General features: G+C 47.2%; 1 protein-coding gene and 1 non-coding gene across 2 annotated transcripts; both read left to right on the forward strand.

Moving 5' to 3' along the window:
- The first annotated feature begins 6,608 nt into the window (after window positions 1-6,608).
- Window positions 6,609-19,352, forward strand: LOC141105797 (large ribosomal subunit protein eL42). The gene is made up of 5 exons (XM_073595926.1): window positions 6,609-6,725; window positions 13,593-13,698; window positions 14,648-14,715; window positions 19,004-19,126; window positions 19,280-19,352. The coding sequence occupies exons 1-5, from the start codon at window positions 6,723-6,725 to the stop codon at window positions 19,298-19,300; spliced, it is 321 nt and encodes a 106-aa protein (XP_073452027.1). The 5' UTR covers window positions 6,609-6,722; the 3' UTR covers window positions 19,301-19,352.
- On the forward strand, window positions 17,309-17,443 carry LOC141106998 (small nucleolar RNA SNORA3/SNORA45 family). Its single transcript, XR_012235765.1, has one exon. It is a non-coding gene; the product is annotated as a small nucleolar RNA SNORA3/SNORA45 family (small nucleolar RNA).
- Window positions 19,353-20,490: the final 1,138 nt, after the last annotated feature.

Below are 20,490 nucleotides of genomic sequence, written 5' to 3' on the forward strand. Positions count from 1 at the left end.
AAAGACAAGATTTAATCATTTTTTATTTATTTTTTTCTAACTGAAAAACTGACATATGTATACACGGTCATGTCACATGAGATTTTTTTTTTTTCTAACACAAAAAATTCAAATTTGTAAACCTGTTAACCCTTCGCTGCCAGAGACAGTTTTGCCATTTCTCACACACTTGTTACAATAAAGATGTTTTTTAGCTAGAAAAATGGCTTATAATAGCCAAACATGATATATTTTATGAAAGGAGCGACCCTGGAGAATTAAATGTTGGTTGTTGCCATATTTTACATCACACGATATTCGTGCAGCTGTTTATTAAATGCAAATTTTCAGGGAAAAAAAAATACACAAATGCATTTTTTTTTTTAACAGTAAAGACACAAATGCATTTTAGTGCACACAAACACCATATAATACCTACTTTTTTTTTTTTTTAAATATAAGACATGAGGTTAAGATGAGTAAATAGATACCCAAAAAAGTCAAGATTTAATAATTGTGCACATCTGAGAAACAATTTATTTTTATTTTATTTCATTTAAATATATTTTTTTTACACTTTATAAATTATTTTTTTTTTTAAATTCAACTTTATCGATACAAAAACAACAAAAAATAGGGTTTTGACCAAAAATACACTTTATTGATTACAGGTGCCTGTCAAAAATCTAGAATATCCTCAAAAAGTTAATTTATTTCAGTAATTCAATTCAAAAAGTGAAACTCATATATTTTATATAAATGTCTTACACACAGACTGTGTTATATTTCAAGCATTTCTTTCTTTTAATTTTCATGATAATGATCAATAAAAAAAAAAAGAAAGGATTTTTAATACAGAAATGTTGGCTTAGTGCAAATTCTGTCCATGTACAGTATAGTATAGTAACTCCCAGCATGTCCCCATAGACCTCTATGGAGGATTCTTTGTATGAACTACAAGTCCCAACATGTCCCCATAGACCTCTATGGAGGATTCTCTGTATGAACTACAAGTCCCAGCATGTCCCCATAGACCTCTATGGAGGATTCTCTGTATGAACTACAAGTCCCAGCATGTCCCCATAGACCTCTACGGAGGATTGTCTGTATGAACTACAAGTCCCAGCATGTCCTCATAGATCTCTATGGAGGATTCTTGCAAAAGTATTCACCCCCTTGGCTTTTTACCTATTTTTTTACATTACAGCTTTTAGCTCAATGTTTTTTTTTAATATGAATTATACATGATGGATCAGAACACAATAGTCTAAGTTGGTGAAGTAAAATTAGAAAAATATATACATAAAACTATTTTTCAGAAATAAAAAACGGATAATTGTCATGTGCGTATGTATTCACCCCCTTTGTTATGGAGCTAATAAAAAGCTCTGGCGCAACCAATTACCTTCAGAAGTCACATAATTAGTGAAATGATGTCCACCTGTGTGCAATCTAAGTGTCACATGACCTGTCATTACATATACACACTTTTCTGAAAGGCCCCAGAGGCTGCAACACCTAAACAAGAGGCACCACTAACCAAACACTGCCATGAAGACCAAGGAACTCTCCAAACAAGTAAGGGACAATGTTGTTGAGAAGTACAAGTCAGGGTTAGGTTATAAAAAAAAAATCCAAATCTTTGAGGACCCCTAGGAGCCCCATCAAATCTATCATAACCAAATGGAAAGAACATGGCACAACAGCCAACCTGCCAAGAGACGGCCGCACACCAAAACTCATGGACCGGGCAAGGAGGGCATTAATCAGAGAGGCAGCACAGAGACCTAAGGTAACCCTGGAGGAGCTGCAGAGTTCCACAGCAGAGACTGGAGTATCTCTACATAGGATCACAATAAGCCATACGCTCCATAGAGTTGGGCTTCATGGCAGAGTGGCCAGAAGAAAGCCATTACTTTCAGCAAAAAACAAAATGGCACGTTTTGAGTTTGCGAAAAGGCATGTGGGAGACTCCCAAAATGTATGGAGGAAGGTGCTCTGGTCTGATGAGCCTAAAACTGAACTTTTTGGCCATCAAAGAAAACGCTATGTCTGGTGCAAACCCAACACATCACATCACCCAAAGAACACCATCCCCACTGTGAAACATGGTGGTGGCAGCATCATGCTGTGGGGATGTTTTTCAGCAGTTGGGACTGGGAAACTGGTCAGAGTTGAGGGAAAGATGGATGGTGCTAAATACAGGGATATTCTTGAGCAAAACCTGTAGCACTCTGTATGTGATTTGAGGCTAGGACGGAGGTTCACCTTCCAGCAGGACAATGACCCCAAACACACTGCTAAAGCAACACCTGAGTGGTTTAAGGGGAAACATGTAAATGTGTTGGAATGGCCTAGTCAAAGCCCAGACCTCAATCCAATAGAAAATCTGTGGTCAGACTTAAAGATTGCTGTTCACAAGCGCAAACCATCCAACTTGAAGGAGCTGGAGCAGTTTTGGAGGAGGAATGGGTAAAAATCCCAGTGGTAAGATGTGGCAAGCCCATAGAGATTTATCCAAAGCGACTTGGAGTTGTGATAGGTGGCTCTACAAAGTATTGACTTTAGGGGGGTGAATAGTTTTGCACATTGACTTTTTCTGTTATTTTGTCCTTTTTGTTGTTTGCTTCACAATAAAAAAATTTAAAAAATCTTCCAAGTTGTGGGCATGTTCTGTAAATGAAGTGATGCAAATCCTCAAACAATCCATGTTAATTCCAGGGTGTGAGGCAACAAAACAGGAAAAATGCCAAGGGGGGTGAATACTTTTGCAAGGCACGGTATGTACTTCATTGCCAAGAAGACTGTACTTCTGTCTTGGAAAGGAACTACTCATCCTACTCTGACCACCTGGCTTCAACTGATAGATGATAGTCCGCCTTTGTATAAGCTTATTATTGGACTTAGGAAGAAACCTCATCTCTTGGATGAACTATGACATAAATGGGTGTCCAGCCCCATTACCCTGACAATGCTAGACCCAGAAATTAGTGTGACCCCCCCCCCCTTTCATTCATACATATAATTGTCATTGTGGTTTTTTTCCAGAGGAATGCCTTCATGCCAACCTACATACACTATATTACCAAAAGTATTGGGACGCCTGCCTTTACACACACATGAACTTTAATGTCATCCCAGTCTTAGTCCGTAGGGTTCAAAATTGAGTTGGCCCCGCCCTTTGCAGCCATAACAGCTTCAACTCTTCTGGGAAGGCTGTCCACAAGGTTTAGGAGTGTGTCTATGGGAATGTTTTACCATTCTTCCAGAAGAGCATTTGTGAAATCAGGTACTGATGTTGGACGAGAAGGCCTGGCCCACAGTCTCCGCTCTGATTGGTCTCTGTAGGGGTGATGTTGGAAGTAGAGGTGGACACCCCCCCCCTACGGACTTCATTCTCCGGGAGTCACTTCTCCTACAAACCATCAGAAGGCACAATTGTATCTCTGTGAGTGGAGAGGACGGGGATACAGGAATCTCACTTTCTATGAAGGCCCGGAGATCTCCACTGACACGGGTGACAACTCTGCTGATCATTGTGGGGGAGGGGCTGAGTGTTGTCACATGAGAGTCCCCATCAGAGCCCCCCCTTACATCAGGGTCCAGATCAGAGTCCCCCTTTCATGAGAGACCCCATCGAAGCTCCCCCTTACATCAGGGACCAGATCAGAGCCCCCCTTACATGAGAGACCCCATAAGAGTCCCCCCTTACATCAGGGACCAGATCAGAGTCCCCTTTACATGAGAGACCCTATCAGAGTGCCCCCTTACATCAGGATACAGATCAGAGCCCCCCTTACATGAGGGACCCCATAAGAGTCCCCCCTTACATCAGGGACCAGATCAGAGTCCCCCTTACATGAGAGACCCTATCAGAGTCCCCCCTTACATCAGGATCCAGATCAGAGCCCCCCTTGCATGAGAGACCCCATAAGAGTCCCCCCTTACATCAGGGTCCAGATCAGAGTCCCCCTTACATGAGAGACCCCATCAAAGTCTCCCCTTACATCAGGGTTCAGATCAGAGTCCCCCTTACATGAGAGTCCCCATCAAAGTGACCCTTTACATCAGGGTACAGATCAAAGTCCCCCTTACATGAGAGGAGTCCCCATCAAAGTCCCCCCTTACATCAGGGTTCAGATCAGAGTCCCCCTTTCATGAGAGACCCCATCAAAGTGCCCCCTTACATCAGGGTCCAGATCAAAGTCCCCCTTACATGAGAGGAGTCCCCATCAAAGTCCCCCCTTACATCGGGGTCCAGATCAGAGTCCCCCTTACATGAGAGTCCCCATCAAAGTGCCCCCTTACATCAGGGTCCAGATCAAAGTCCCCCTTACATGAGAGTCCCCATCAAAGTGCCCCCTTACATCAGGGTCCAGATCAAAGTCCCCCTTACATGAGAGACCCTATCAGAGTCCCCCCTTATATCAGGATCCAGAACAGAGTCCCCCTTACATGAGAGTCCCCATCAAAGCCCCCCGTTACATCAGGGTCCAGATCAAAGTCCCCCTTACATGAGAGTCCCCATCAAAGTCCCCCCCTTTACATCAGGGTCCAGATCAAAGTCCCCCTTACATGAGAGTCCCCATCAAAGTACCCCCTTACATCAGGGTCCAGATCAAAGTCCCCCTTACATGAGAGTCCCCATCAAAGTGCCCCCTTACATCAGGGTCCAGATCAAAGTCCCCCTTACATGAGAGTCCCCCTTATATGAGAGTCCCCTGTTTCACAGTTGCATGCAAATCCCATATTTGATTGTGTTTGTGTGTTCTAAAATGAAAGTAGGTTTCTTTTTTGGTGCAGAGCAATATGCATATAAATGTTTGTTAAAATCAAAGTCCAGAAGCACAATGGGAATCTTCACCAAAGCATCCTCTTGATTTCTGTGTGCTGCTTCCCTGAACTTTGGACCAGGAGTGTCCACTCATCACTTCTGTGGAAGTCCACCTGACGCCCCCCCCCCCCCCCCCCTTGAGATTTCATGTCCAATTATGCCAATTGCCCATCTAGCCCGCTCTGGCTGCCCATGCATGGAGTCACCGCACATGTACGCTCCGTTTAGCCAGCTCTGCTTGCTTTTTTAAAGTGGAGTTCCACACAAAAATGGAACTTCCGCTTTTCGGAACCCTCCCCCCCTCCGGTGTCACATTTGCCACCTTTCAGGGGGGAGGGGGGTGCAGATACCTGTCTAAGACAGGTATTTGCACCCACTTCCGGCATAGACTCCCATGGGAGTCTACGCCTCTTCCCGTCCTGACCGCGCTGTCTGCTGGGAACACACAGCTCCCAGGAGAGAGCGGGGACCACTAGGGACGCGCAGTGCGACTCGCGCATGCGCAGTAGGGAACCGGGAAGTGAAGCCACAACGCTTCACTTCCTGATTCCCTCACCCAGGATGGCGGTGGCAGCTGCCGAGAACCGAGCGGGTTCTCGGCGTCCCCTGCCGACATCGCTGGACCCTGGGACAGGTAAGTGGCCATGTATTAAAAGTCAGCAGCTGCAGTATTTGTAGCTGCTGGCTTTTAATATTTTTTTTTTTTTGGCGGTGTGGGTGAACCCCCGCTTTAATGTCAAACGGGTGACTCCATAGAGGACCCCTCAAGGGAAAGGAGACACCTGTACCAGGAAAGGGGGTGGGGGTGGGGGCAGTGATCAGTGGAGCGACTAAAGAAGGGGGAAGCAAATATGTAATGGTTGGAGAAGCAGCATGCAATGTAAGAAGTGACATCATCAGCAAGCGTCCCTCGCCTCTTTGTTTACATTCATCCGCCAGACAGAGTTCTGTCATTACCCAAATACGCCCATTACCATATATGGGCAAGGATGTAAGCAAGCGCCTCACTCCTTTGTTTACATTCAGCCCCTGGGTCAGGAACCTCCTGGCTGGCAGCTGAACGGGGCTGGGGGTGCATTATTGGTTGCTAGGAAGCCAGCGGATTCCGGCCTCCTAGCAAACACGAGCCCCGCACAGGAAGCTGCCATATTTCCGATGGCTTCCAGACACCGAATGCGGCTCAACGTTGGCATTTCTCTCAGAATTGGTCCTAATTAATGCCAGTTTGCTTCTCTGCGGGGGGGGGGGATTGATCTGGTAGCAAAAGGGTTAAAGGACGACTTGTACCAGTTGAGGGAATTCGTAAAAAAGAAAAAAAAAAAGAGTCTGACACAAAATTTGTCTCTGGAGCGCAGCCAATCAGCTTTTAATATCATTTTTTTTTTTTAAGCCGTGTGAGAAAAAAAAAAAAGATGGAAGCTGACTGGTTGCTAAGGCCAATGACGCCGATTGATTTTTAGACTGCGTCTCATTTGTTATGTATTCACCCTTATGGACTCGGTTATAATTTATTATATATTTTATCTTCTAATACATGATGGCATGTTAATGATTTAATGACAGCTTTTAATGATTTAATGACAGTTTTTAATGATTTTATGACAGTTTTCTTCTGACGGTTGGTAACCCATAGCAACGCTGCTGTACGGGGGTACAGTGGCGTCAACACGCATGCGTCACTCTCAGTCGCTGTGCGAGCAGGCGGTGGTCAACACGCATGCGTCACTCTAACTCGCTGTGCGAGAAGACGCCGCGGCGCCGTCGTCCACACGCATTGCGTCTATAGACCATAGAGAGGAGAGAAGAGCGCGGCGTTACGCTCTATCCCATTATCAACTCGTTGGTAGTCTATAGTGCATTACTTGCCTCACTTCCGTCTTCCGGTCCTTCTCTTACGCGGCGGGCCAAGATGGTGAGTCCTGTGTGGCTGTGTCTCCTGATCCAGAATCCGCTTCCATCCTCCGTGCTGGGCCCGGTCTGTCAGTCTTTAGTGATGGTTTATCCCTCGCTAGGTCCGTGTTTAGGGATGTGCCTCGAACCGGGTCCTCCAAGGATTGATGTTAGCTGTGGGGGGGATCGGGGGCCTGCGGCTTTCCATATCTGAGAGGCCTGGGGCCTTCTTCTATAGGGCGGGGGGCTCCCTGTGTACTGTATATGGGGGTGTTCGGGGCCCAACTGCTAACAATAATAGGTAGGCCTCAGGAACAGATCTAAGGCTGCTTGCTTGTCCCCTGTGGGCTCTTTGCAGCCACTTCCGGTCTATAGTGACGGCTGCATGGCATTTCTCTATGTGAAAAGTGTGGGAGGTACATTTGTATGGCGCCCCCCGGAGTCAATACTTTGTAGAACCCGCTTTCTCTACAAGTCTTTTTGGGGATGTCTCTACCAGCTTTGCACATCTAGAGAGGACATTTTTGCCCATTCCTCTTCTTTGTAAAATATCTCAAGCTCTGTCAGATTGGATGGAGAGTGTCTGTGAACAGCAATTTTCAAGTCTTGCCAAGATTCTCAATGTGATTTAGGTCTGGACTGTGACTGGGCCATTCTAACACATACATATGCTTTGATCTAAACCATTCCATTGTAGCTCTGGTTGTATGTTTCGGGTCGTTGTCCTGCTGGAAGGTGAACCTCCACCCCAGTCTCAAGTCTTTTGCAGACTCTAACAGGTTTTCTTCTAAGATTGCCCTGTATTTGGCTCCATCCATCTTCCCATCAACTCTGACCAGCTTCCCTGTCCCTGCTGAAGAAAAGCTTCCCCACCACATGATGCTGCCACCACCATGTTTCACAGTGGGGATGGTGTGTTCAGGGTGATGTGCAGTGTTAGTTTTCCCCCCACACATAGCGTTTTGCTTTTAGGCCAAAAAGTTGAATTTTGGTCTCATCTGACCAGAGCACCTTCTTCCACATGTTTGCTGTGTCCTCCACATGGCTTCTCACAAACTACAAACAGGACTTCTTATGACTTTCTTTCACCAATGTCTTTCTTCTTGTCACTCTTCCATAAAGGGCAGATTTGTGGAGAACACGACTAATAGTTGTCCTGTGGACAGATTCTCCCACCTGAGCTGTGGATCTCTGCAGCTCCTCCAGAGTTACCATGGACCTCTTGGCTCTTCTCTGATGAATGCTCTCCTTGCCCGGCTGGTCAGTTTATGTGGACGGCCATGTCTTGGTAGGTTTGCAGTTGTGCCATACTCTTTCCATTTTCGGATGATGGATTGAACAGTGCTCTGTGAGATGTTCAAAGCTTGGAAGATTTTTTTATAACCTAACCCTGCTTTATACTTCTCCACATCTTTATCCCTGACCTGTCTGGTGTGTTCCTCGGCCTTCATGATGTTTGTTCAGTAAAGCTGGATACACACTACAATAATATAAAATAAAATAAAAAAAAAAAAAAAAAAAAAAAAAAAAATATATATATATATATATATATATATATATATATATATATATATATATATATATATATATATATATATATATAGTTAATATGTATTCATACATTTATTATAGTAATAATAAATGTAATAAACATATATATTATAATATAATAATAAAAAATATTAATATACTATTATACATTTATTATTATTACATTTATTATTAATATACTATTATTATTACATTAATATACTATTACTATTATTATTATTATTATTATTATTACATTAATATACATTTATTATTATTATACAATTACATTTATTAATATACATTTATTATTACATTTATTAATAATAATATAAATATATATATATTTTTTTTACCAAAACCATATAATAATGAGGTCAAACCTGAACACTGACAAGGTGTATACGATCAGGCAGGTCCTTGTACTACATAGTTGAAGGTAAAGCTAAAGAAAATTAACAACAAAAGTTGTATGTTGTGTATCCAGCTTAAGGTTCTCTAACAAACCTCTGAGGGCTTCACAGAACAGCTGTATTTATGCTGAGATTAAATGACACACAGGTGGACTCTATTTACTAATTAGGTGACTTCTGAAGGCAATTGGTTCCACTAGATTTTATTTAGGGGTACCAGAGTAAAGTGGGCTGAATACAAATGTTCACACACACACACACACACACACACACACACTTTTCCCATATTTATTTGTAAAAATGTTGAAAAACATTTATCATTTTCCTTCCACTTCACAATTATGGTGCCACTTTGTGTTGGTCTATCACATAAAATCCCAATAAAATACATTTACGTTTTTTGGTTGTAACATGACAAAATGTGGGAAACTTTTCAAGGGGTATAAATACTTTTTCAAAGGCACTGTAAACCAGTAATTGACGCACTGCGGTAGCGTGTATTGCACGCGGTTGCAGCACAGCTCCATACATTTGCGTGGTTCGCGTTCAGCAGCGGTAACCCCCAGTCAATACAAGACGCTGTTTATCCACTTCCGTACCAGGCCAATTATGGCACACCTCTCGTAAAATCGTGTATACAAAATGCTAGAAAATTACTCAGAATTCCCAATTTTTTTTTTTAGCAGAGACCCTAGAGAATAAAATTGAGATCGTTGCAATATTTTGTCACATGGTATTTGCACAGTGGTCTTTCAAACACAATCTTTTAAAAAAAAAAAACTTGAATCATCCTTAGCATGGGGGGGGGGGGGGGGACATACTGTATTTATTGGAGTATAACACGCACCCCAATTTAAGAGGGAAGTTTCAGGGGAATTTTTTTTTTTTTTCAAATCACTTTGAAGCAAAATAATGATCTGCACCCATCCAATGCAGTCTGATCTGCGCCAATCCAATGCAGCCTCTGTGCCCTTCTGCAGACTGATCTGCGCCCATCCAATGCAGCCTCTGTCCCCATCTGCAGCCTGATCTGCTCCCATCCAATGCAGCCTCTGTCCCCATCTGCAGCCTGATCTGCTCCCATCCAATGCAGCCTCTGTGCCCTTCTGCAGACTGATCTGCGCCCATCCAATGCAGCCTCTGTCCCCATCTGCAGCCTGATCTGCGCCCATCCAATGCAGCCTCTGTCCCCATCTGCAGCCTGATCTGCACCCATCCAATGCAGCCTCTGTCCCCATCTGCAGCCTGATCTGCGCCCATCCAATGCAGCCTCTGTGCCCTTCTGCAGCCTGATCTGCGCCCATCCAATGCAGCCTGATCTGCGCCCATCCAATGCAGCCTGATCTGCGCCCATCCAATGCAGCCTGATCTGCACCCATCCAATGCAGCCTGATCTGCGCCCATCCAATGCAGCCTGATGCCTTTTCACAGCCTCGCCATCTCTAATGTAGTGCAGGAAATCGGGAGGGGGACGAGCGCCGCCAGAATCGCTGAGCCGTCATCTTCTGTTTACATTACTCGGCTCTCACACACACGTTTGCCTCCGCCATTGCACCAGCTCCTGTGATTGACAGAACACTGGTCCAATGCCCGTGGCGGAGGCGGGACGTGTGTGTGTGTGTGTGACGTCAGAGCCGAGTAAACAAGACATGATGGCTCAGTGATTCCGGCGGCATTGCTCGTCCCCCTCCTTCTCCGAGGTAAGCAATCGGCTTATAACACGCGCCCCTGATCCCCCCCCCCCTAATTTTCAGGGGGGAAAAAAGTGTGTGTTATACGCCGATAAATACGGTATATATAGAAAGGTAATGGTGCTGCACACTCCGGCTAGTATAATACGGGAAAGTTCCCCCAGAGGGGTTTTTTAAGCAGCAAGGTGTAAATTAGTAGTAAATGGATTTAGAGAAATGCGTTCTTAAAATATTAGCATGCAATATTTCCATAATGGTTAAAATATGAGCTCTGGTGGGGGGGGCATGCCCAATCAAAGTGCAGAAAATGCAAACACAGAAATTGTACATAACATTACATGACCGAATGTCTGATGTATGACAGTCTGACGCGTTTCATCCCATACGATTAGGGTCTTCAGAGAATAGGTTTGCTGCAAAGAAATTGTATTTAGCATATCAAATTGAAAAATGCATAAACAATTGTGTATAGACAGTGTAGCCACCTCACATAGTTACCAGTGTATAGGGAAGGGACCTCCCAACCAGAATTTTCTTAAAAGCTGTCAGATAATCCCGTATTTACCTTACTGCTTAACCACTAAGCCACCGCCCACCGTCATATGACGGCGGGACGAGGCTTCTGTTGTTCTGGGAGGACATCATATGACGTCCTCGCCCTTCCGAGCCACTAGGGGGCGTGCCCGCTGCGTCGCTCGGGACCTGGTGCGCGTGCCCGGCGGCCGCGATGTCCGCCGGGCACCCGCGATTGCCGGGTAACAGAGCAGGAGCGTGGATCTGTGCATGTAAACACAGATCCACGTCCTGTCAGAGAGGAGAGGAGACCGATGGCATGTCCCTTGTACATAGGGACACCGATCGGTCACCTCCCCCAGTCAGTCACCTCCCCCCACAGTTAGAATCACCTCCTTAGGTCATACATTAACCCCTCGAGCGCCCCCTAGTGTTAACCCCTTCCCTGCCAGTCACATTTACACAGTAATCAATGCAATTTTATAGCATTGATCACTGTATAAATGTGAATGGTCCCAAAAATGTGTCAAAAGTGTCCGATGTGTCCGCCGCAATATCGCAGTCACAATAAAAATTGCAGATCGCCGCCATTACTAGTAAAAAATAAATAAATAATAAAAATGCTATAAATCTATCCCCTATTTTGTAGATGCTATAACTTTTGCGCAAACCAATCAATATACACTTATCGCAATTTTTTTTTCACAAAAATATGTAGAAGAATACATAATGGCCTAAACTGAGGAAAAAATTTGTTAAAAAAAAAAAAAATTGGATATTTATTATAGCAAAAAGTAAAAAATATTGTGTTTTTTCAAAATTGTCCCTCTTCTTTTGTTTATAGCGCAATAAAATAAAAACAGCAGAGGTGATCAAATACCACCAAAAGAAAGCTCTATTTGTGGGGAAAAAATGATAAAAATTTAATTAGGGTCCAGTGTAACATGACCGCGTAATTGTCATTCAAAGTGCGACAGCGCTGAAAACTGAAAAATGGCCTGGGCAGGAAGGGGGTGAAAGTGCCCGGTATTGAGGTGGTTAAAAACACCTCTGGGGGACTTTTCCCGTATATTACTTGAATCATCCCTTTAGGGCCAAGAGGAGGAAGTGACATTGGATGTCGTTTCAGTCCTCCAAGGGCTGTGTACAGTGACAGCGGGGGGGGGGGGGGGGGGCGTGCCAAACCTGGAAGTAGGTAGCAGCGCATTGGTACGTCGCTCTGCCTAATATGATCCGCTTCTACGCACTTTGCCCCACACCGGTGTGTTTGCTTTGACGCCATTGGGTGCCTCTTCCTGATTCAGCCAGTCCTCTGCGGATATAAAGTGAAGCATCCTGGTGCACTAGACACGCCTTCCTAGGAGGCTTTAGCACAAAGGAGTGGACCAAAAAAGTGAAAATTGTAAAAATGTATAGAAGATGGTGATGGTAAAAAAAAAAAAAAAAAATGAGATTACTGAAGGGTGTGTCGGATGTTCAGCGCATCTGTGAGGTGAAGGTCCGCTTGCTTTAGTGCAGAGGGAGGCAACCTGGGGGCCCTCGAGCTGTTGCAGAACTACAAGTCCCATCATGCCTCTGGGAGTAATTGTAACTGCCAGCCTTGCAATGCCTCATAGGAGATGTGGTTCCACGGCAGCTGGAGGACTACTGGTTACCTCCCCCTGCTTTAGTGTATTGAGGATTAGCGCCGCATTATTGTCTCGGGTGCAGGCTCCTGGGGGGGGGAGCGGATGTAGCGGGCTCCTGGGGGGGGAGCGGATGTAGCGGGCTCCTGGGGGGGAGGGGGGCAGATGTAGCGGGCTCCGAGGGGGGGCAGATGTAGCGGGCTCCTGGGGGGGAGGGGAGCGCGGATGTAGCGGGCTCCTGGGGGGAGGGGAGCGCGGATGTAGCGGGCTCCTGGGGGGGGAGGGGAGCGCGGATGTAGCGGGCTCCTGGGGGGAGGGGAGCGTGGATGTAGCGGGCTCCTGGGGGGAGGGGAGCGCGGATGTAGCGGGCTCCTGGGGGGAGGGGAGCGTGGATGTAGCGGGCTCCTGGGGAGGGGAGCGCGGATGTAGCGGGCTCCTGGGGAGGGGAGCGCGGATGTAGCGGGCTCCTGGGGGAGGGGAGCGCGGATGTAGCGGGCTCCTGGGGGGAGGGGAGCGCGGATGTAGCGGGCTCCTGGGGGGGGGGGCGGGTGCGGATGTAGCAGGCTCCGGGGGGGGGCGGGTGCGGATGTAGCAGGCTCCGGGTGGGGGGCGGGTGCGGATGTAGCAGGCTCCGGGGGGGGCGGGTGCGGATGTAGCGGGCCCCTGGCGGGGGAGCGCAGATGTAGCAGGCTCCTGGGTGGGGGGCCGCGGATGTCCTAGGAGGCTTTAGCACAGAGGAGTGGACCAAAAAAGTGAAAATTGTAAAAATGTATAAAAGATGGTGATGGTAAAAAAATAAACAACAAAAAATTAGATTACTGAAGGGTGTGTTGGATGTTCAGCGCATCTGTGAGGTGAAGGTCCGCTTGCTTTAGTGCAGGGGGAGGCAACCTGGGGGCCCTCCAGCTGCTGCAGAACTACAAGTCCCATCGTGCCTCTGGGAGTTAATTGTAATAGCCAGCCTTGCAATGCCTCATGGGAATTGTTGTTCCGCAGCAGCTGGAGGGGCTCCTGGTTGCCTCCCCCTGCTTTAGTGTATTCAGGATTAGCGCCACGTTATTGTCTCTCTTACATCTGCCGAACGTTCAGCTTTAACATCTCCTCCTCTGTTTTGCAGGTGAACGTCCCTAAAACCCGCAGAACTTACTGCAAGAAATGTGGGAAGCATCAGCCTCATAAGGTCACCCAGTACAAGAAGGGGAAAGACTCCCTCTACGCCCAGGGTAAGCATGTCTGCTATAGAAGTTCTGTCATAAAAATGAGACTTTGGCCTCCATCTACATGAAGGTACCTTATCTGAAAAACCATGAGAAGGGCTGTTTTCACCCAAGGCAGTTGTGTGGCCCCCGAACAAACACTAAGTTTGGAGCCCCGCACCCTCACTGCTGTATAATTGGCAGCAGTGGTGGATCAGCTGCTGCATCCCGGTCTGGGGTGGGCAGAAGAGGGGGGGTACATGCCCTGGGCATATAGACACTTATGTGGAAAAGGGAAAGCTGATGGCCGATGAGCCCTCCACGCCGAGGGTTATTAATGTGTGCACTGACATCAATGCTGGGGGGTTATTAATGTATTAATGTGTGCACTGACATCAATCCTGGGGGGTTATTAATGCGTGCACTGACATCAATGCTGGGGGGTTATTAATGTGTGCACTGACATCAATGCTGGGGGGTTATTAATGTGTGCACTGACATCAATGCTGGGGGGTTATTAATGTATGCACTGACATCAATGCTGGGGGGTTATTAATGTATGCACTGACATCAATGCTGGGGGGTTATTAATGTATGCACTGACATCAATGCTGGGGGGTTATTAATGTGTGCACTGACATCAATGCTGGGGGGTTATTAATGCGTGCTCTGACATCAATGCTGGGGGGTTATTAATGCGTGCACTGACATCAATGCTGGGGGGTTATTAATGCGTGCACTGACATCAATGCTGGGGGGTTATTAATGTGTGCACTGACATCAATGCTGGGGGGTTATTAGTGGGGGGGGGGGGCAGAGCGCAGTTTAGCAGCTCTGCCCTGGGCACTGGTTGATCTTGTCCTGCCTCTGATCCCAGTAGACATGAATGGGACTGGCTGCTGTTACCAAGAATTATTTTCAATAGTCGGTCTCCCTGTGATTTAAAATTGTAAATGTTTTCCTCCATCCTCCGCAGGAAAGAGGCGATACGACCGTAAGCAGAGCGGTTATGGTGGACAGACCAAGCCAATCTTCCGTAAAAAGGTCAGTTCACATCTAAAAACGTTTTTTTTTTTTTTTTTTCATCAATCGTGATCAGTAGATGTAGTATTGTAGCTGGGTGCATCCCAATCCTTGGAGCGGGGGGGGGTTCTTATCGGACTCCAGGATGTTAGCGTGGTGCTTTTTAAGAAAGGGTTAAAAGCGCCCGTCTTGCGGTGCTTCGGGAGCACTACCCATTCATTCCAATGGGCAGGGGCGATGTATACGACGCTCCCAAACCGCCGCAAAGATGCTGCTTGCAGGATCGTTTCTGACGTCCTGAAAGCGCACCGCCCCCAGTGTGAACAGAGCACTCAGGTTTTCACACTGTGGTGACATGGGAGGCAGTTTTCAAGCGCTTTACAGGCTCTATATTTAGTGCCAAGACACCTGAAAACCGCCTTCAGTGTGAAAGGACTCTAAGGCCCCTTTCACACGGGACGGATCCGTGTTGATCCGCCCCGTGTTTATCCGCTGCTCAGCGGGGATCGCTCCGTTTTCCCCAGCTGAGCAGGCAGATGACAGGGCGGGACCCGCACACTGTGCAGGGACCGCCCTGTCAGATCTCCGCTCTCCCCTATGGGGGATCGGAGGAACACGGACCGTCTGTCCGTGTTCATCCGATCCGCTCTGCAGACGGATAGAAAAATAGGAAAAATAGGATTCTTCCGTCCGCAGAATCGGACGAGAGCGGAGGCGGACAACATCGGGTGTCAGCGGATGTACATCCGCTGACACCCGCTATCCCATAGGGATGTATGTCTGTATTTCATCCAAAAACGGATGGATGAAATACAGACATACGGTCCGCATGTGTGAAAGGGGCTTTAGGGGGAGATTTACTAAAACTGGAGTGTGCACAATTGGCTTCCTGGTTTTATTATCAAAGCTTAGCTGAATTTAGAAGCTGATTGGCTATCATACACGGCTGCACCAGATTTTGCACACTCCGGTTTTAGTAAATCAACCCCATTGTGTAAAGTTTTCTTCCCCCTATAGGAGAGACTGCCCATTGCTTCCTTTGTCTCCAGGGGAAAATATTAGTGTTGCTAAACCCACAACAGTAAATTCAGTCTGTATATGCAGTAAAGCATGCTTGTTATACTCGCTGTGGAACCGAAGGGGCTAATCCTCCACATTGTGTAAAGACTGTTTGGTCCTGTCTTCTGAGCTCCTCTTCTTCCACAGTCCCCAATCTTTCTCCTGATAGTACAGAGCTCTAGGAGGCACTCTGCACATGCTCAGTTTGGTGTGTATTGCTAGGCATGTGATCAGCACTGTCCAGAGGGTCAGGGGTCATGCAGCCTCATAGGACAGTCATATGAGAGTGATCATTTCTTACAAGTTTTAACCAGACAGTGATAGAAGTCACAAGACTGTGTACTGTGGGAGAGCGGCTGTAGCGGGCCCCTGGGGGGAGAGCGGCTGTAGCGGGCCCCTGGGGGATGGGATGGTGCAGGGGAGAGCGGCTGTAGCGGGCCCCTGGGGGGGGAGCAGCTGTAGCGGGCCCCTGGGGGGATGGGATTGTGCGGGGGAGAGCGGATGTAGAGGGCTCTTGGGGGACAGGGGATGGTGTGGTCTCCTGGGGGAAGAGAGTGGGATGTAGCAGGTGCGGGTTCCTGGGGGATCAGGGGATGGCGCAGGCTCCTGGAGGAGGGCAGCTGTAGCGAGGGTGGGCCCTGGAGGGCAGGGGGGGGGGGTTGGGAGAGCGGATGGTGCGGGCTCTTGGGGGGGGGGGAGAGCGGGTGTAATGGGTGCGGGCTCCTGGGGGAGAGCGGGTGTAGTGAGCGTGAGCTCTTGGGGGAGAGTGGGTGTAGTGGGTGCGGGCTCTTGGTGGGAGAGCGGGTGGTAGCTGGCTCTTGGTGGGAGAGCGGGTGGTAGCGGGCTCTTGGTGGGAGAGCGGGTGGTAGCGGGCTCTTGGTGGGAGAGCGAGTGGTAGCGGGCTCTTGGTGGGAGAGTGGTAGCGGGTGCAGGCTCCTGGGTTTAGTAACACTTTACAGGAAACGCAGTGAAACTACCGCCTGATGTGGTGATATAGGAGAGCTGCTGGACTTCAAATATTGACACATACCTAAGGCACTTGGCATTTAAAAATGGGATTCCGGCCTTCTCTTCAGTCTTGCACAGTTGTACCAGCTCCTCTCCTGGACTGGAATGGCTTCCTCTGATTTCACTGCACACTGTGAGCTTCTCACAATGTGCATTAGAAGCTGCAGCAAGTCGGAGTTTGCTTTCCTGGCTGGAGGACATCTAGCTCTTTCCTCCCCAGCTTGACTGTCCCTGGCCCCTCCCATTTCTATCAGGAAGACTCACATGTGGGTGTTGCCTATGCAAATACAGCCTGCCTAGGAACGCCCACTCCTCCAGACTGATACCCACCAAGGCATTTTGATATTTGCATAACTCCTCCCAAGTGTCAGCCCACTGTTTACATTAGGGCTGAGGGTCTCTGGAGAAGAGTACTGAGGTCCGGGGGCTGTGATGTATACAGGAGTCGATGTACAGCCCCCTGCCGGCCCCTCCCACCAGCCATGATCCACCTGCATTGCATAGAGACCCAGGGATAGAATCACCGGGATTAGGAATAAGGCATGTAATCGAGACTATAGAGTCACACCTCTGCACTCCTAGTGGCCTTGGTGTGCTAGAGTCCTCGAAGAGTAATTGCTGATCTTTATTCACCGGTTGGTTCTCTATTGTAGCTCAACCAGTCAACTGTACAGCAACATCCGCCCTCCGCTCCTCTGTTTTCTGTATGGGGAGGGATGATGTGTGGAAAATACGTTCTGCTTGTAACTGCTGTGGTGTCCGATGTGCAGCCATAACGTCCCTTTTTTTGTTTTACCGTTTTGTATAAGCAGAAAAATACAACATATATTTAAATTGTCCATGGGGGAAGTGTTTACATATTACACAGCTAGGACTAGCTAGTAATTTTGTTACCAAACTTATTTTACTGACTTTTTTTTCCTTCTAGAAAAGAGTAAGGTATCTAAGGTGAAAGGTGTTATAAAAAAAAAAAGTTGATGAAGGGGAAAGGAGAGGAACCAGGGAAGGCAAAACATTTAGCAGATTAAACGTTAGCTGGAAAATATATATAATTTTTTTGTCACCCTTTAGCAGAGAGTGGAGTCTGGAGGGAGTCTTTACACTCCTGATAATGTAAAGCCATATAGTGCTGTAGGAGGATCTGGATTACAAATGTGTATTTGCTTTGCATTCCACATCTTTTGTCATTCCTCTACACTGTATGGCAGTGGTCTCCAAACTGTGAGGCCCGGGGGGGGGGGGGTGCAGTTGCGGCCCTTTGCATTTATCCCTTGGGGCATTATTTCATCCACGGATACCAACAACGGGGCATAATTCCCCTCCACTTATACAGTGGAACCTCGGTTAACGAGCGTTTCGCAATACGAGCACTGTAGTTTTAAAAATCCTAACTCTGTTTTACGAGTGTCTCGCAAAACAAGCACGATTCAGACCAAAGCGTGTGCAATACCACATTTGGCCTGAGGTGGGGGGGGCACTGGAGCCGAGCGGCATCGCTCGGAAAGGCCCGAACACAGCTCGGCTCACCTTGGGAACGGAGTCTTTCAAAGGTTTGCCGAGGTTTCCTCAGGCCTTTCTGGCCGTTTCTGAGGCTCTCTGGCACCCCACCTCTGGCCGCATGTGGCATTGCATGCCATTGAAGTCAATGCGGAACTAATTTTTGTTTTCATTGACTTCAGTGGGGAAACTCGCTTTGATATGCGAGTACTTTGGATTACGAGCATTCTCCTGGAATGGATTATGCTTGTAATCCGAAGTTCCACTGTACCAATGAAAGGTGCACAGTGCCCCCCCCCATTGATGCTGACTGGGACTGACCCCCCCCCCATGACGCAGACGACTGGGCCCATTCCTCCCACTGATCTCGGGACTTTTTCTACTCCCACTGGCCAGTCTGCGCCTCCCTGTAAATTATGGAGGACTGTAAACTGGCCCTTTGTTTACAAAGTTTGGATACCCCTGCTGTACGGCAGTGGTTCTCAACCCTGTCCTCAAGTACCCCCAACAGGCCATGTTTTGGGGATTTCTCTTATATTCTCTCTGATAAAAGAGCTGTCCAAAATACCAAGCCATTGACTTATTTAAAGCACCTGTGCAAGATAAAGGAAAACATGGCCTGTTGTGGGTACTTGAGGACTGAGGTTGAGAACTTCTGCTTTATGGTAACCAGATGTGTATCCGAGTCTGGGTTGAAATTCTTATAGAACGTCTTTTTTTTTTTTTTTTTTTTGTGGCTCTGTAGGCCAAGACCACCAAGAAGATTGTGCTGAGGCTGGAGTGTGTCGACTCCAACTGCCGATCAAAGCGGATGTTGGCTATAAAGAGGTGCAAGCACTTTGAACTTGGAGGAGACAAGAAGAGAAAGGTGAGCGTTTGCCGAATGTTAGATGCTTGTTTAGCTCAAATATTTAAAGTGGAAATGAACTTTTTTTGTTTTTTTTTTGTTTTTGTTTTTTTTAATTCAAAAGCTCTTTGTCCACAGCTGACTTATTTTTTTTTTTTTCTCTCTCTTCCACAGGGACAAGTCATCCAGTTCTAAGCTGCCACATTACCTTTGAAAACCAAATAAAATCTTCAAAATTCAATACTAAGGCCCCTTTCACACGTGCGGACCGTATGTCCGTATTTCATCCATCCGTTTTCGGATGAAATACGGACATACATGCATCCCTATGGGATAGCGGGTGTCAGCGGATGTACATCCGCTGACACCCGATGTTGTCCGCCTCCGCTCTCGTCCGATTCTGCGGACGGAAGAAAATCCTATTTTTCTATCCGTCTGCAGAGCGGATCAGAGGAACACGGACAGACGGTCCGTGTTCCTCCGATCCCCCATAGGGGAGAGCGGAGATCTGACAGGGCGGTCCCTGCACAGTCTGCGGGTCCCGCCCTGTCATCTGCCTGCTCAGCTGGGGAAAGCGGAGCGATCCCCGCTGAGCAGCGGATAAACACGGGGCGGATCAACACGGATCCGTCCCGTGTGAAAGGGGCCTTAGTGTGTTTGTACTTTTTATTTTATTGTGTGTGTTTGGCATTTTGGTCTATCAGAAAAAAAAACAAAAAAAAACTGTGTGGCGTTTCATGTTCCTGCTAAATTAAAATAGTCCAGAGCAGGGTTTCTCAACTTTTTTTGGTCGAGGCACCCCAATTTTAAATGATCTCGAGGTGCCCTTCTAAAATTATGGGCCCTCTGGAAGTGCCCCTTTTAAAAATGGGCCAGATTCTACCAGCTTGACATTATGCGGCAACATCAAGACACCCATAGTGGTGATTTACTCTTCCAAAGCAAATACACTTTTGCACACCTGGTGGTGACTAGTATTCCAATGTTTCTCTTCTCCCTCAATTTCTCTCCATCAGTCAGCTAACATCAGCCCGGTGCTGAGGGAGAGGGGTACAGGAGGGTCAAACAAAGATGCTGTGGATAGCGACAGAACTCCTGATCAACTGATGTCATTGGTGGTTGGGATGGCAGTCTTTAGAGAGTTGTAATGGTGCATAATGAGAACCCGTGGCTTTGTGTAACTAAAAGGCAAGTCTGATCCACTTGTATACAATTTTATTTTATTTATTTTTTTGATACATTTTTAGGCATTTTGTCAAGGCACCCCCAAAGAATCCTCAAGGCACTCCCGAGGTGCCTTGGAACCCTGATTGAAAAGGGCTGCTGTACAACGCGGTTTCATTGTGGACCGCATCAGCATTATGGTTGCTCTCCAAAGGGCTGGG

This window comes from Aquarana catesbeiana, linkage group LG08, assembly GCF_042186555.1.
Source record: "Aquarana catesbeiana isolate 2022-GZ linkage group LG08, ASM4218655v1, whole genome shotgun sequence".
Lineage (NCBI taxonomy): Eukaryota > Metazoa > Chordata > Amphibia > Anura > Ranidae > Aquarana > Aquarana catesbeiana.